Here is a 13,650-nt window from a genome sequence, read left to right as displayed (position 1 = left end):
CCACATAAAGAGTGTAATAACTGTAGCGAATCAAATCAGAGTGAGTAATTCAGTTTTCTTGTGCCTCTGCTATGTGTGACTATTGCCCTGTGTCTGGTTGGAGTCTCATCGCATCGCTCCTGTGGAAGGCGGCCCCATGTGGACAGTTGGGGGTCGCGCCTGGAGGACGCTCTGGAATCTTGCAGTGGTGCTTTTGTGGCTGGGGACTGCAGTTGACTTGCTGACTTTGGGACTGCGGTTGTCATGAACGGTTTTGCGCTCGGGTTTCCATCAGTGGGAGGTTTATAGCATCAACGAGGCTGACTTTATGTTAGGACTGTTAATGTTATAGTCATGTTGTCTGTTGTTGCTCAAATGAGGATGGGTTCCCTTTTGACTCTGGTTCCTCTCGAGGTTTCTTCCTCATGTTGTCTGAGGGAGTTTTTCTTGCCACAGTCTCCACAGGCTTGGTCATTGGGGATAGATTAGGGATAAAATTTTAAGTCGTTCAAATTCTGTAAAGCTGCTTTGTGACAATCAGTGTGTTTACATGCACATCCAAATCGAGCTACTGTCAGTAATCGAGCTAAGGGTCCCAGCAGGGGTGCCAGAGAAATCCAATCCTACATGCAAACAAGGAAATCGAGCTATTGTGTGAGGTACATTGTGCACCCGAGCCACAGGTGGCGCTACACGCCCCATCGTGTTGGTACACTTCCAGTTGTCGTCATGAAGAAGAACTATTCAAGCGTATAAACAAAGTTATCAGTTCCGTGTTCGTTCGTTCTCCTTGTTCCTCCTGACCTCTTCTGCTGCTCGCTACTACCTGTTGTCATGCCGACCGAGGCTGTTGTGTTTCCCGCTTGTGGTCTCGTCACTCGTCACTTCCGGAAGGGGCAGTGCTGAAGTAAATAGCTCGACTACGTAGCTCGATAGGGTTTACATGCACTAAGTAGCTCAGCTACAATCGCATAATCTAGGTCGCGTAGCTCGATTACGAGAAATCCAGTTCGGTTCGATTTCAGCCGAGCTAAGGTGTTTCCATGGCATTTAGAACTTCGATTTCAGTTGAGCTATGGCAGAAATTCGATTTTCTCTATGTGCATGTAAACGCACGGAATGTTTATTGTTAAAAGCGCTATACAAATAAATTTGACTTGACTTGACTATTGCTCATCAGGCAAAGGAAAGCCATTTGTGAACATACTGATGATTTTTGAGATCACATCCAACATTTAAACTTGACCTGCACTATAAGCAGTGAGATGGGCTTTTTCTGGTGTGAATGATCTGATGTCTTTTAAGATTATTGCTTTGAGTAAAACCCTTCCCACACAGTAAGCAGTTGTACGGCTTCTCTCCTGTGTGAGTGCGTTCATGTCTTTTGAGATAAATATTGGTGGCAAAACTCTTCTCACAGTGTAAGCAGCAATATGGCTTTTCCCCTGTGTGAATGATCTGGTGTGTTTTGAGATTGCTCACTTGTGCAAAACTCTTCTCACAGTGTGAGCAACAATACAGCTTCTCTCCTCTGTGAGTGCGTTCATGTACTCGGAGACGAAAACTCGTGGTAAAACACTTCTCACAGTGTAAGCAGTGATATGGCTTTTCTCCTGTGTGAGTACGTTCATGTATATTGAGACTACTTTTGGTAGTAAAACACTTTTCACAGTAGAAGCAGCAATATGGCTTTTCCCCTGTGTGAATGATCTGGTGTGCTTGGAGATGGCTCAGTTGTGCAAAACTCTTCTCACAGTGTAAGCAGTGATACGGCTTCTCTCCTGTGTGAGTGCGTTCATGTACTTTGAGACTACCATTGGTACTAAAACTCTTCTCACAGTATAAGCAGTGATACAGCTTCTCTCCTGTGTGAATGAGCTGATGTCTTTGGAGATGGCGCTGTCTTGCAAAACTATTCCCACACAGTGAGCAATAATAAGGTTTCTCTCCAGTGTGAATGCGCTGGTGCTCTTTCAGATGATGCTGGTAGGCAAAACTCTTCCCACACACTAAGCAGTGAAATTTCTTCTTTCCTGTTGCTGCATTACTCCCTCTGAGATGTTTTGGAGTGTGAATAGAATCAGATGATGACATTTTAATCTGTAGCAGACCTGTAGACAAAAGCAACAACATTAACAAGTTTTGCCCCATAGCAATGCATTTTAGAGAACTTGGTAACAATGTGTCAGCTGAGATTGATAGCCAAACATATCTTACTTTTTATTTGTCTAGAACTCATCCTCACTTACCTCTCCAATAAGTTCTTGACTATAGACCCTTTTCACTCAAGTGACCTTCGTAAACGCGACCACCATTTTGGACATGAAGAAATAACAGTTTATGGCACAGACCCTTTCGGTTCTCGCTCATCTAGCTGCTACAATGACTGCTTAGACTGCAACAATAATACCTAACACACATTTAAGTATCCGTCGTAAAGACGTGAAACTCGTCGAGTGACGAGTGTGTTCATTGATAAGCTAACACAATCTAAAAGTAGACATACCATCACACTGCCCTGGCGCTGTGTACAGTTTACCTTCTATGGTTTGTGCACTCACTATTTGCCATTACTTTCTCCAACCCAGTGTTCGAACTATGCCGATATTTTCGGGGGGGTCCCTTTTCTTGCCTTGGTGTGTGTGTGGGGGGTGCTTGCGCTTGTCTCAGAGCGCGGATCTCCAAACACATGAGAAGCCTATCTTATGCACATATCACGCGGACTCCACACCTCCACACACGCATCGCGTCTGAAGTCATAACTCATCAGGGGAAATCATGTCCGCATTGGCATGTTCAAAAAACAACCTCGCGTCAACAATGATACCACACGCAAGAAAAAAAAAACAGTCAGGCTACTCAACACATCTGATCCACAGCAGCACCAAAGCATCACTGGAAATCATGTCAACAACCAATCTTCCATTTCAACACGCGTCAACAAACAAATGGCACCACAAACATGAACGAATCGCTCAGGCTACCGATTCCAAACCCACAGCAGACGAATAATTAAATGCATCTTACCTTAAAGCAGAATCGACCACAAAGGAAGTGTGTTGGCACTGTTGGCAAACTTCCTTTCTACTAGTTTGTGTCCCCAACCTGGCAGCAGCAGTCGTTGTCATATCGGTTTATTTTATCTTTGATGTAAACACAACACTTCGGATATGCAAATGCTTCCCGTTACACACGATTGCTATGTCAATAAACATCATTTTGCCAATATTTTAGAGACCATCCATCTTCTCCATCGGTCAGCATCTGTCAGGATCCGATAAAATGATAAATCTTGCCTTGTGTGTTGATGGTTACTACATCCAGGTGCACAACAATATAATGGCATGATGGAAGTCTTGCTGAAAGTAAAAACTTTCTTTGATGGCTATATTCCTTTCGATGCTTCGCCGTCGTTCCTCATTGTTGGCTGTGGTAGACTACTGGCAGTTCATGTCCAAAATGGCGGCCGCATTTGTCGTGACGTCACGTGAAAAGGGTCTATAGGCCCCTTCGCATGTTTGTAAACAAACCGACCGTTGCTAGGATGCGCACGCAGCCTGGACTCAGAAACAATGGCGCTGCCCATAGACCAGCATTATGAGCTGTCAGATTATGCCAAACAATTGTCGTTACAAGATCGAGAATGCTACATAAATAAGTTAACTCTAACAAGTGGACATTGCCTACCAGATCCGTATTTAATTAAAGAGTGGACGGACGATGTTAGTAAGTTCCCTGGTATACAATGGCCAGATATATACTCGTACCTTATTGACAAGACTTCAGTGTACACCCACGAAAAACTTCGTGCCTACAAGTCATAGTATTTACAAAAAATGTCAAACTCAAAAAAAATATATATATATTTACAAAAGTAGCCTGCCATCAACATTCTGGTTACAGCGAGACTACAACTTGATTAACAATGGGACATTCATATTCATTTTGTTTTAATCAAATTATGCCAGTGATGTGATGGCAATGTGGCTTTAGCTACAACAGCAAATACCAACACTAAACAGCAATTTGCAGGAGGTAATGGCATGAAAGGAATGATAGTGTAAAGAGTGCAGCTAAGAGAAATCAGAGCTGCGTAAAAAGCGAGAGGCAGAGACCAGAAATGAAACTGAACGGGGCGGGAGCTAGGTTAGAGCATCCTTTCCATCCTTGCTTTAAAATTGTGATTTTCGGCATACACAAATAATGATGGCACAAAATCTGGACTGCTTGAGTCAAGCGAGACCTCTCCTACAAACAAAATTGCATGCAAAGCTAAGTTAACACGCTAACAATATTCATTACATTGTGTAACTATGACCCAGCTAATCAGACAAACGTTATCAAAGTATTTTGCTACATCAATAAACGAAGACTAGAAAGAATAAAAAAGAAAGATTTAATAAATAGCCTGATCTTACCTGTGATGAAGTGGGCGCTGCAAACCCGCGCATTTTTGATGGTGCTTTCATCCCGGTCTACACGTTTGATGGCTTATAGTCATAGATGTCGGCGATTTTTTTTGGAATGGGTGAGATCCTGCTACATTTTAACCCCATCACTGCTACGATTCTGACACCCGACAACAGTCAGTCTGACCGTTGCTGAGTCTTTTTTGAGTCCAGGCTGCGTGCACAATTTCCTCTTACGTATAGACCCCTTCGCAGTAAATGTCATTCATACTAGAGGTCTGCGCGGGTCGGATTTTTCAGTCCCGCTCCCGCCCACGCCCGCATTGTGCAGTCCCGCTCCCGCCCGCGCCCGCAAAGAATTATGATTTTCAGTCCCGCTCCCGCACGCGCCCACAAAGAATTATGATTTTCAGTCCCGCTCCCGCCTGCGCCTGCCATATTTTGTCCCGCTCCCGCCCGCAAATCCCGCATGATGCAGACGTTCACGTTATTTCTCAGGAAAGTTCTTGTCTTGACACAGCGTGATGGTGCCCCGCCCCCTACTTTGAGTGGATTTGAGCATAAATATCTACAGCTCACGTTCACGTTTGTTATTATTTACCTTGTTTCTGAATTTGGAATGTTGAAATGGCAGCATGTAGACCTAATAATAATTATTTAAGTAGGCTAATCATTTAAGTATGCACTCTCCCATGGTGCGTCTCCTATGAATAATTAGTGTGAAAGGAGAGATGGATCGCACTCTTTACAGTCTAGCTGCTATCGTTTTTCTAAGCAAAGTCTCTGTTCCAAGTTCCTGGCAGTTTCAAAAGCTTATGAAAAACCTACATCATGTCACAGAGCATTAATCTCGCGATAAAAAAATTAAGCAGCATAAAAGTAAGCAGCACTTACTTTTGAAGCACTGTGAGCTTCAGTAAAGGAGCTCTGCTCTTCTGCCATGATCGGAGATCTCAAACACGGAAGAGGAAAGGAATCGGAAACGTACAAGAGTTATTTATCCTCTCCTGGATCAGAATCAGAATTCTGATGACCAGCTCATCTAAGGTGTCATTAAGGCATCATGTTAGTGTGGGTCACTGGAGGCTGGGTGTGAACGGCGAGTCATTAGAGTGATCAAAGGATTGCCCGTTAGGGTGATCAATGGCAAATTTAAGATGCCATTCCTCACTCAATCTGGCAATCTGACTCTCTCTGCAAATTTAGGCATCTTAAAATGTTTTTATTAATGCCAAAAAAAATATCCAGCACAAATTATATATGATAGACATAAATTAATAATTTATAAATTTTATTTTAAACATGTTTTTAGTTAGCGGGACTGCAGCTTATCACTGCTCCTGCCCGCATATGTGCACTCCTGCTCCCGCCCGCGCCCGCATATGTGCACTCCCGGTCCTGCCCGCGCCCGCAATGAGCTTTCAAAATTTGTCCCGCGCCGCACTGCTTTGCGGCGGGTCCCGCGAGTCCCGCGGGACTCCCGCGGGAGTGCAGGGCTCTAATTCATACGTAAGAGGAAATTGCGCGTGCAGCCTGGACCCAAAAAAGACTCAGCGACGGTAGAGACGAGAAGAAATATTTGGAAGAAATGCCTAGTTGTTGTGTTTTCAGGTGTCAGAATCGTAGCAGTGATGGGGTTAAAATGTTCAGAATTCCAGCAGGATCTCACCCATTCCAAAAAAATCGCCGACGTCTATGACTACAAGCCATCAAACGTGTAGACTGGGATGAAAGCACTATCAAAAATGCGCGGGTTCGCAGCGCCCACTTCATCACAGGTAAGATCAGGCTATTTATTAAATCTTTCTTTACTTACTTTAAAGCCATCATACACTGTTTCCTCAATAAACCATAAGCTGATTTTTTTCAGGGAAATACACATCATGTGCTTGTTTCATCCATCACAAAAACAGAAATCAAAAATAAAATTTATCATAAATCAATAAAGTAAAACACAATTTGAAGAGACCACTTTCATCACTACATACAGTTCTCTCACACACACACACACACACACACACACACACACACACACACACACACACACACACACACATCTCTAAGTTTCATCTTCTTAATGGTGAATCCTTGTATTTGCTTTGTATGAATTTCTCACATGACTTTACATGACTTGTTATGCTGTAGAGAAGACTTTTTCAGCTTTTCTCATCTACAACTAGGTTAAAACAACAAGTATTGACAACAGTGTTAAGCTCATGCCTGGTTATTAAATTGTTGCATGGTTTTTATGAACACAACAGCAGGAATAAAACTACCTTTTGCAATGGATCATAACTTTTCCTACAACCCCGATTCCAAAAAAGTTGGGACAAAGTACAAATTGTAAATAAAAACAGAATGCAATGATGTGGAAGTTTCAAAATTCCATATTTTATTCAGAATAGAACATAGATGACATATCAAATGTTTAAACTGAGAAAATGTATCATTTAAAGAGAAAAATTAGGTGATTTTAAATTTCATGACAACAACACATCTCAAAGTTGGGACAAGGCCATGTTTACCACTGTGAGACATCCCCTTTTCTCTTTACAACAGTCTGTAAACATCTGGGGACTGAGGAGACAAGTTGCTCAAGTTTAGTGATAGGAATGTTAACCCATTCTTGTCTAATGTAGGATTCTAGTTGCTCAACTGTCTTAGGTCTTTTTTGTCGTATCTTCCGTTTTATGATGCGCCAAATGTTTTCTATGGGTGAAAGATGCAGGCTGGCCAGTTTAGTACCCAGACCCTTCTTCTACGCAGCCATGATGCTGTAATTGATGCAGTATGTGGTTTGGCATTGTCATGTTGGAAAATGCAAGGTCTTCCCTGAAAGAGATGTCGTCTGGATGGGAGCATATGTTGCTCTAGAACCTGGATATACCTTTCAGCATTGATGGTGTCTTTCCAGATGTGTAAGCTGCCCATGCAACATGCACTAATGCAACCCCATACCATCAGAGATGCAGGCTTCTGAACTGAGTGCTGATAACAACTTGGGTCGTCCTTCTCCTCTTTAGTCCGAATGACACGGCGTCCCTGATTTCCATAAAGAACTTCAAATTTTGATTCGTCTGACCACAGAACAGTTTTCCACTTTGCCACAGTCCATTTTAAATGAGCCTTGGCCCAGAGAAGACGTCTGCGCTTCTGGATCATGTTTAGATACGGCTTCTTCTTTGAACTATAGAGTTTTAGCTGGCAACGGCGAATGGCACGGTGAATTGTGTTCACAGATGATGTTTTCTGGAAATATTCCTGAGCCCATTTTGTGATTTCCAATACAGAAGCATGCCTGTATGTGATGCAGTGCCGTCTAACGGCCCAAAGATCACGGGCACCCAGTATGGTTTTCCGGCCTTGACCCTTACGCACAGAGATTCTTCCAGATTCTCTGAATCTTTTGATGATATTATGCACTGAAGATGATGATATGTTCAAACTCTTTGCAATTTTACACTGTCGAACTCCTTTCTGATATTGCTCCACTATTTGTCGGTGCAGAATTCAGGGATGAGAGTTTTCTGCTTTTTGGCGGAATTCAGCTTTTTTTCAGTCAAAATGGACCTTTTTTATATTGTTGCAAATCCGTTGAGAAAATTTTAGGGGGGTAGGGTATAGGGATGTTAACCGATGACCGTTTGACCAATGGTTGACCGAATCAACGTCAACCGGTTAATTTTTTTTTTGGTTGTCGGTTAAAAAAAAAAAAAATCAATCGTTTTGAAGCTGCCGATTTTGGAGCGGAGGACTTGGAATTCTGTGTTGCAAATGCTTTGGGCATGCCATGCGGTGTAAGGACGACAGCTGACGAATCAGAAACACCCATTCAGTCATGTCCCGCCCTCCCACCCCAGTTAAAGACAGCTAACAAATCAGAAACACCCATTCCATCATGTCCCGCCCTCCCACCCCAGTTAAAGACAGCTAACAAATCAGAAACACCCATTCAGTCATGTCCCGCCCCAGTTGAACACAGCTGCCACTCGGCGAAAGAAAAAAGTGTAGACACAGGCTTTTTAGCTTACAAATTACTATTCTGTTTTTTTTTAAAATTATTATTAGAAGGCACATGGAGTTTAGTCCTGCCTTGGCCAGTGCATTCTGAAAGTATGTTTCGGTCTGTAGCCAACAATGCATGTTATTGCAGATCATATCTCTCCACACAAACTAAAGGCGCAGATGCCGACTTTTTCACTGCTGAATCGTTGGCTAAAAAGAGGGAGAGGACCAACAAGCTTTTAGCTCTTGCTAAAAAGCTCAAAATAAAGAAGAAATAAATTTTCTGCACCATGAAACTGTAAATAGTTGTATATATTGTAAATAGACAAACACTTTATAGAACCAAAGGAAAAATGTATTCATAAATCATATAAACCATTATTTAATATAGCAGTGAATGTGTTACCTTAGTTTGGATTTAGAGCAGCAAATTTGAAGTATCATGTTGGTGCTCACCAGGAATGTATATGCAAAATTTATCACAAAAGGCCTATGTCAATGTTTCCTTTACATAGGTGTAGTTGATCTTTATCAAATGAAAGTTTAAGTAATGCATGTACTTGAAAGAGAGTTCTACTTTTGTATGAGTGTCAATTTTGTAAGCAAACAGGGTATGGTATTTCAACAACATTTGTAAAAAATTGATGATAAAATAAATGGTTTTTAGGGTAAAAAATCTCTAAAATCCATGAGCTCACGGGGGCCTCGCCCCCTGGGCCCCCACCGGGGCTTCGCCCCGGACCCCTCTGGGGGCCTGCGGCCCCCAGACCCCCGGCTAATTTTTCAGATTTTTTCATCACAAGCCACTCTCATCCCTGAGAATTAGGGGGATTGGTGATCCTCTTCCCATCTTTACTTCTGAGAGCCGCTGCCACTCCAAGATGCTCTTTTTATACCCAGTCATGTTAATGACCTATTGCCAGTTGACCTAATGAGTTGCAATTTGGTCCTCCAGCTGTTCCTTTTTTGTACCTTTAACTTTTCCAGCCTCTTATTGCCCCGTCCCAACTTTTTTGAGATTTGTTGCTGTCATGAAATTTCAAATGAGCCAATATTTGGCATGAAATTTCAAAATGTCTGACTTTCGACATTTCATACGTTGTCTATGTTCTACTGTGAATAAAATATCAGTTTTTGAGATTTGTAAATTATTGCATTCCATTTTTATTTACAATTTGTACTTTGTCCCAACTTTTTTGGAATCGGGGTTGTATAACAGTACCATCTAATTCCCACATCTACCTCCATTGTACAGTTAATCTTTAATATTTTATTCTATGCTCATTTTAAAATGAAGCCTTTGACACATTTAAAATATATTTCAAGTATTTTATCTATATTAACTACATTAAATACATTTATAACAAAGAATCAGGCACAATATAATTATTATACCATGAAACATTTTGTCAATTGCGAAGATAAATTTCATATTTATTTATGAAATAACTTTTAAATGTATAGTTAGTTTTTTTTTTTCTTTTTTATCAGACATCTAGTTTTTGGGTTTGTTTACCTGACATGTTTCGACGTACGACTGTCGTCTTCCTCAGAGTGTCACCGGATGTTATTGGTGACGCATCTTTTATCAGCTGATGTTTCTGAAGGCGTGGCCTTCCTGTCTGGTTTGACAGGTCGGTCACGCCTTCTACTGTCTATTCGTCCCCTGCAAGATGGCACTCCAGGTGTGGGAGAGCATGTATGCTCCCTCATCCCAGTTGATGGTCCTCGGGCTTCGCTTACGGATCTCCATGGCCTCCCTGATCCAGCGCTGATGTTTGTTATCTTCTGTGCGGATGACTCTGGCATTCCCCCAGTCCATAATATGATTTCCCCTTTTGCAGTGATCTGTTATAGCTGACTTATAATTTTCCTGTTGTGCCTTTTCTTTTATTGTTCGGGTTTGTCTTGTAGCTGTCTCCTTTTCGCACTCTTTCTTATGTTCATTTTTTCTTGTGTTGAAACTCCTTCCTGTCTCCCCAATGTAAGTTTTATTGCATAATTGACATGGAATCTCATATATGGTGTTGCATCTGTTGTCTGGATGTATTCTGTCTTTGGGATGAACCAGGATCTGACGGAGTGTTGTGTATGGTTTGACAGGTGTGTTAATGTTGTATTTCCTCATTGCTCTTTGAATGCGTTCAGTTATTCCCCTAATGTATGGTAATGTCACTACTCCCCTGTGTTCTTGTTTGTTGGTTTGTTTTTTCTCTTTCTTCTGTGTTTTGTTGTTCTTAACCTGTTCCACCCCTTTGGATATTGCCCATTGTGGATATTGACATGCCTTCAGTGCATGTTGTATATGTTGTTCCTCCTGTTCTTTGTCCTGTGGATCTGTAATTATTGTTGTGCATTCATGTAATGTTCTGACTACTGATATTTTGTGCATTATGGGGTGTTCGGAAGTCCAGTTTAAATATTGGTCGGTGTGTGTGGGTTTTCTGTGTACTTTTATTTTGATGTCCCCATCTTCTGTGTGATGTATTTTTAAGTCCAAAAATGCTATTGACTGCTCCGTTTCTTCTTCATGTGTGAATTTTATATTGCCAGTATTGTCTATGGTGTTGAGATGGTCGGTGAGTTGTTGAGTGTGTCCCCTCTTCACTTTTTCTAGTATGTCATCCACGTAACGTTTCCAGAGTGTTGGCCTGTATTCTGCTGGTACTGTAGTGAGTGCTTTCTGCTCCAGGTCTTCCATGAAAAAGCCGCACATGATGGCTGATAGTGGGTCTCCCATGGCAAAACCTTCCTTCTGTCTGTAAATTGTATTCCTGAACTGAAAGTATGTGGATGTGGCGATGAATTGAAGGAGCTGAGTGATGTCTTGTACAGTGAGGTTTGTGCGTTTCTTGAGCGTCCTGTCTGTTTTTAATTTTTCTTGTACTATCTGTATGGTGGCTTCCGTGGGTGTTCTGGTGAACAGAGATATGACGTCGTGTGATATGAAAACTTCGTCTTGCTGCATTTTTATGTTTTTTAGTTCTTCTGCCAGTTGTTTTGAGTTTTTGCAGTGTTGGTCTGTGAGTCCTAGTAATGGTTTAATTATTTTGGTGAGTGCTTTTGATAAGTTGTATGTGAAAAGCACTCACCAAAATAATTAAACCATTACTAGGACTCACAGACCAACACTGCAAAAACTCAAAACAACTGGCAGAAGAACTAAAAAACATAAAATTGCAGCAAGACGAAGTTTTCATATCACACGACATCATATCTCTGTTCACCAGAACACCCACGGAAGCCACCATACATGTCAATATCCACAATGGGCAATATCCAAAGGGGTGGAACAGGTTAAGAACAACAAAACACAGAAGAAAGAGAAAAAACAAACCAACAAACAAGAACACAGGGGAGTAGTTATATTACCATACATTAGGGGAATAACTGAACGCATTCAAAGAGCAATGAGGAAACACAACATTAACACACCTGTCAAACCATACACAACACTCCGTCAGATCCTGGTTCATCCCAAAGACAGAATACATCCGGACAACAGATGCAACACCATATATGAGATTCCATGTCAATTATGCAATAAAACTTACATTGGGGAGACAGGAAGGAGTTTCAACACAAGAAAAAATGAACATAAGAAAGAGTGCGAAAAGGAGACAGCTACAAGACAAACCCAAACAATAAAAGAAAAGGCACAACAGGAAAATTATAAGTCAGCTATAACAGATCACTGCAAAAGGGGAAATCATATTATGGACTGGGGGAATGCCAGAGTCATCCGCACAGAAGATAACAAACATCAGCGCTGGATCAGGGAGGCCATGGAGATCCGTAAGCGAAGCCCGAGGACCATCAACTGGGATGAGGGAGCATACATGCTCTCCCACACCTGGAGTGCCATCTTGCAGGGGACGAACAGACAGTAGAAGGCGTGACCGACCTGTCAAACCAGACAGGAAGGCCACGCCTTCAGAAACATCAGCTGATAAAAGATGCTTCACCAATAACATCCGGTGACACTCTGAGGAAGACGACAGTCGTACGTCGAAACATGTCAGGTAAACAAACCCAAAAACTAGATGTCTGATAAAAAAGAAAAAAAAACTAACTATATTTAATATAAGACAATGAATGTAATCGAAATAATTTTAAATGTATATATTTATTGAAAGAAAGAAAGAAAGAAAGAAAGAAAGAAAGAAAGAAAGCATATGCCGCTTTTCCACTACAAACGCAGCTGAGTCGGGCTGAGTCGTGCCGTGCTGAGTCGAGCTGAGCGGGGCTGTTGGAGTTGCATTTCGACTACAACCGCGCTGAACCGTGCTGGCTGGAAGTGGGTGGACACATTGGGTGGAGTTAGCGAAAGTGGGTGGACGTCAGGTGATGTCGTTAAGCAACGCAAACAGTGACATCAGTGAGCTTTTAAGTGGTAGTCTCACGACCTGAATAGTAAACAATAAACATGGAGGACATGGAGTCGTTAGTGTTGCTGGTCTTGGTGCTGTGGCTTGTTGTCACCGACAATGCCAACAGATACTGGCAAGAGCGTATAGATGAGGCGAGGTGCATAAGGCTTCAGAAATTCTCGTAATTCGTAATTCTCCTTCTTCCGGGTTTACGGTGTTTACAGATCCCAGCGCGCTCGCGGGGCGTGTGTGGGCATGTGAGGACACTCCTCCTCACCAATCAGTGCACAGGGGAGTGTCTGCTCACGCCCCTAGCCCCACTCAGCTCGGTTTGGCTCGCTTCAGCCCCACTCCAAAACGGTGCGAGTTTTAGGGGCTAAGCAGGGCTGAAGCGAGCCGAGTCGTGCTGGTTTTTGGTAGTCAAAACGCGAGCCGTGTCGGGCTGAAGTGAGCTGAAGCGAGCTGAAGTGAGCTGAAAAGGGTAGTGGAAAAGGGCCATTACTTACCTGAAGTGAGCTGATGTCTTGTTTGCAATCCCAGTTTGTTCACAGCAGTCTTCTCTTCAAGTGACTCAGCTCAAATTGCAGGATGCCTTCTTTAAATATACCAGAGGACAAAGACATAGGATAGTGTAACAACACAGCAATCAACAGTCATCATCCAACTATTCTCACCCCATTATCTGAGTCTGGGGTGTGCTGGCTGGACATCTAAAACCATTTGGTCAATAAAGAATATGCAAAGTCTTTGACTGGATGGATTGCTCCCCTATCAGGGTAGGGAAAACCCAAAAAACTATGTATCTTCTAAGTAACTCAAAATGTGTAAGAGTTACACTAAAATATTCTGCTCCCTTGCTTGGCCATGGCCATTAGAATATAATACAG

General features: G+C 42.2%; 1 protein-coding gene across 1 annotated transcript; it reads right to left on the bottom strand.

Annotated features, from left to right (window-relative positions):
- Window positions 1–1,230: 1,230 nt before the first annotated feature.
- LOC132888943 (gastrula zinc finger protein XlCGF71.1-like) lies at window positions 1,231–13,442 on the bottom strand. The gene is made up of 3 exons (XM_060925031.1): window positions 13,438–13,442; window positions 6,505–6,527; window positions 1,231–2,018 (listed from the first exon to the last, which is right to left on the bottom strand). The coding sequence occupies exons 1-3, from the start codon at window positions 13,440–13,442 to the stop codon at window positions 1,231–1,233; spliced, it is 816 nt and encodes a 271-aa protein (XP_060781014.1).
- Window positions 13,443–13,650: the final 208 nt, after the last annotated feature.

Source organism: Neoarius graeffei, chromosome 7 (genome assembly GCF_027579695.1).
Source record: "Neoarius graeffei isolate fNeoGra1 chromosome 7, fNeoGra1.pri, whole genome shotgun sequence".
Lineage (NCBI taxonomy): Eukaryota > Metazoa > Chordata > Actinopteri > Siluriformes > Ariidae > Neoarius > Neoarius graeffei.
The sequence above is the reverse complement of the archived record's forward strand: the minus strand, read 5'-3'. Positions and strand labels throughout refer to the sequence as shown.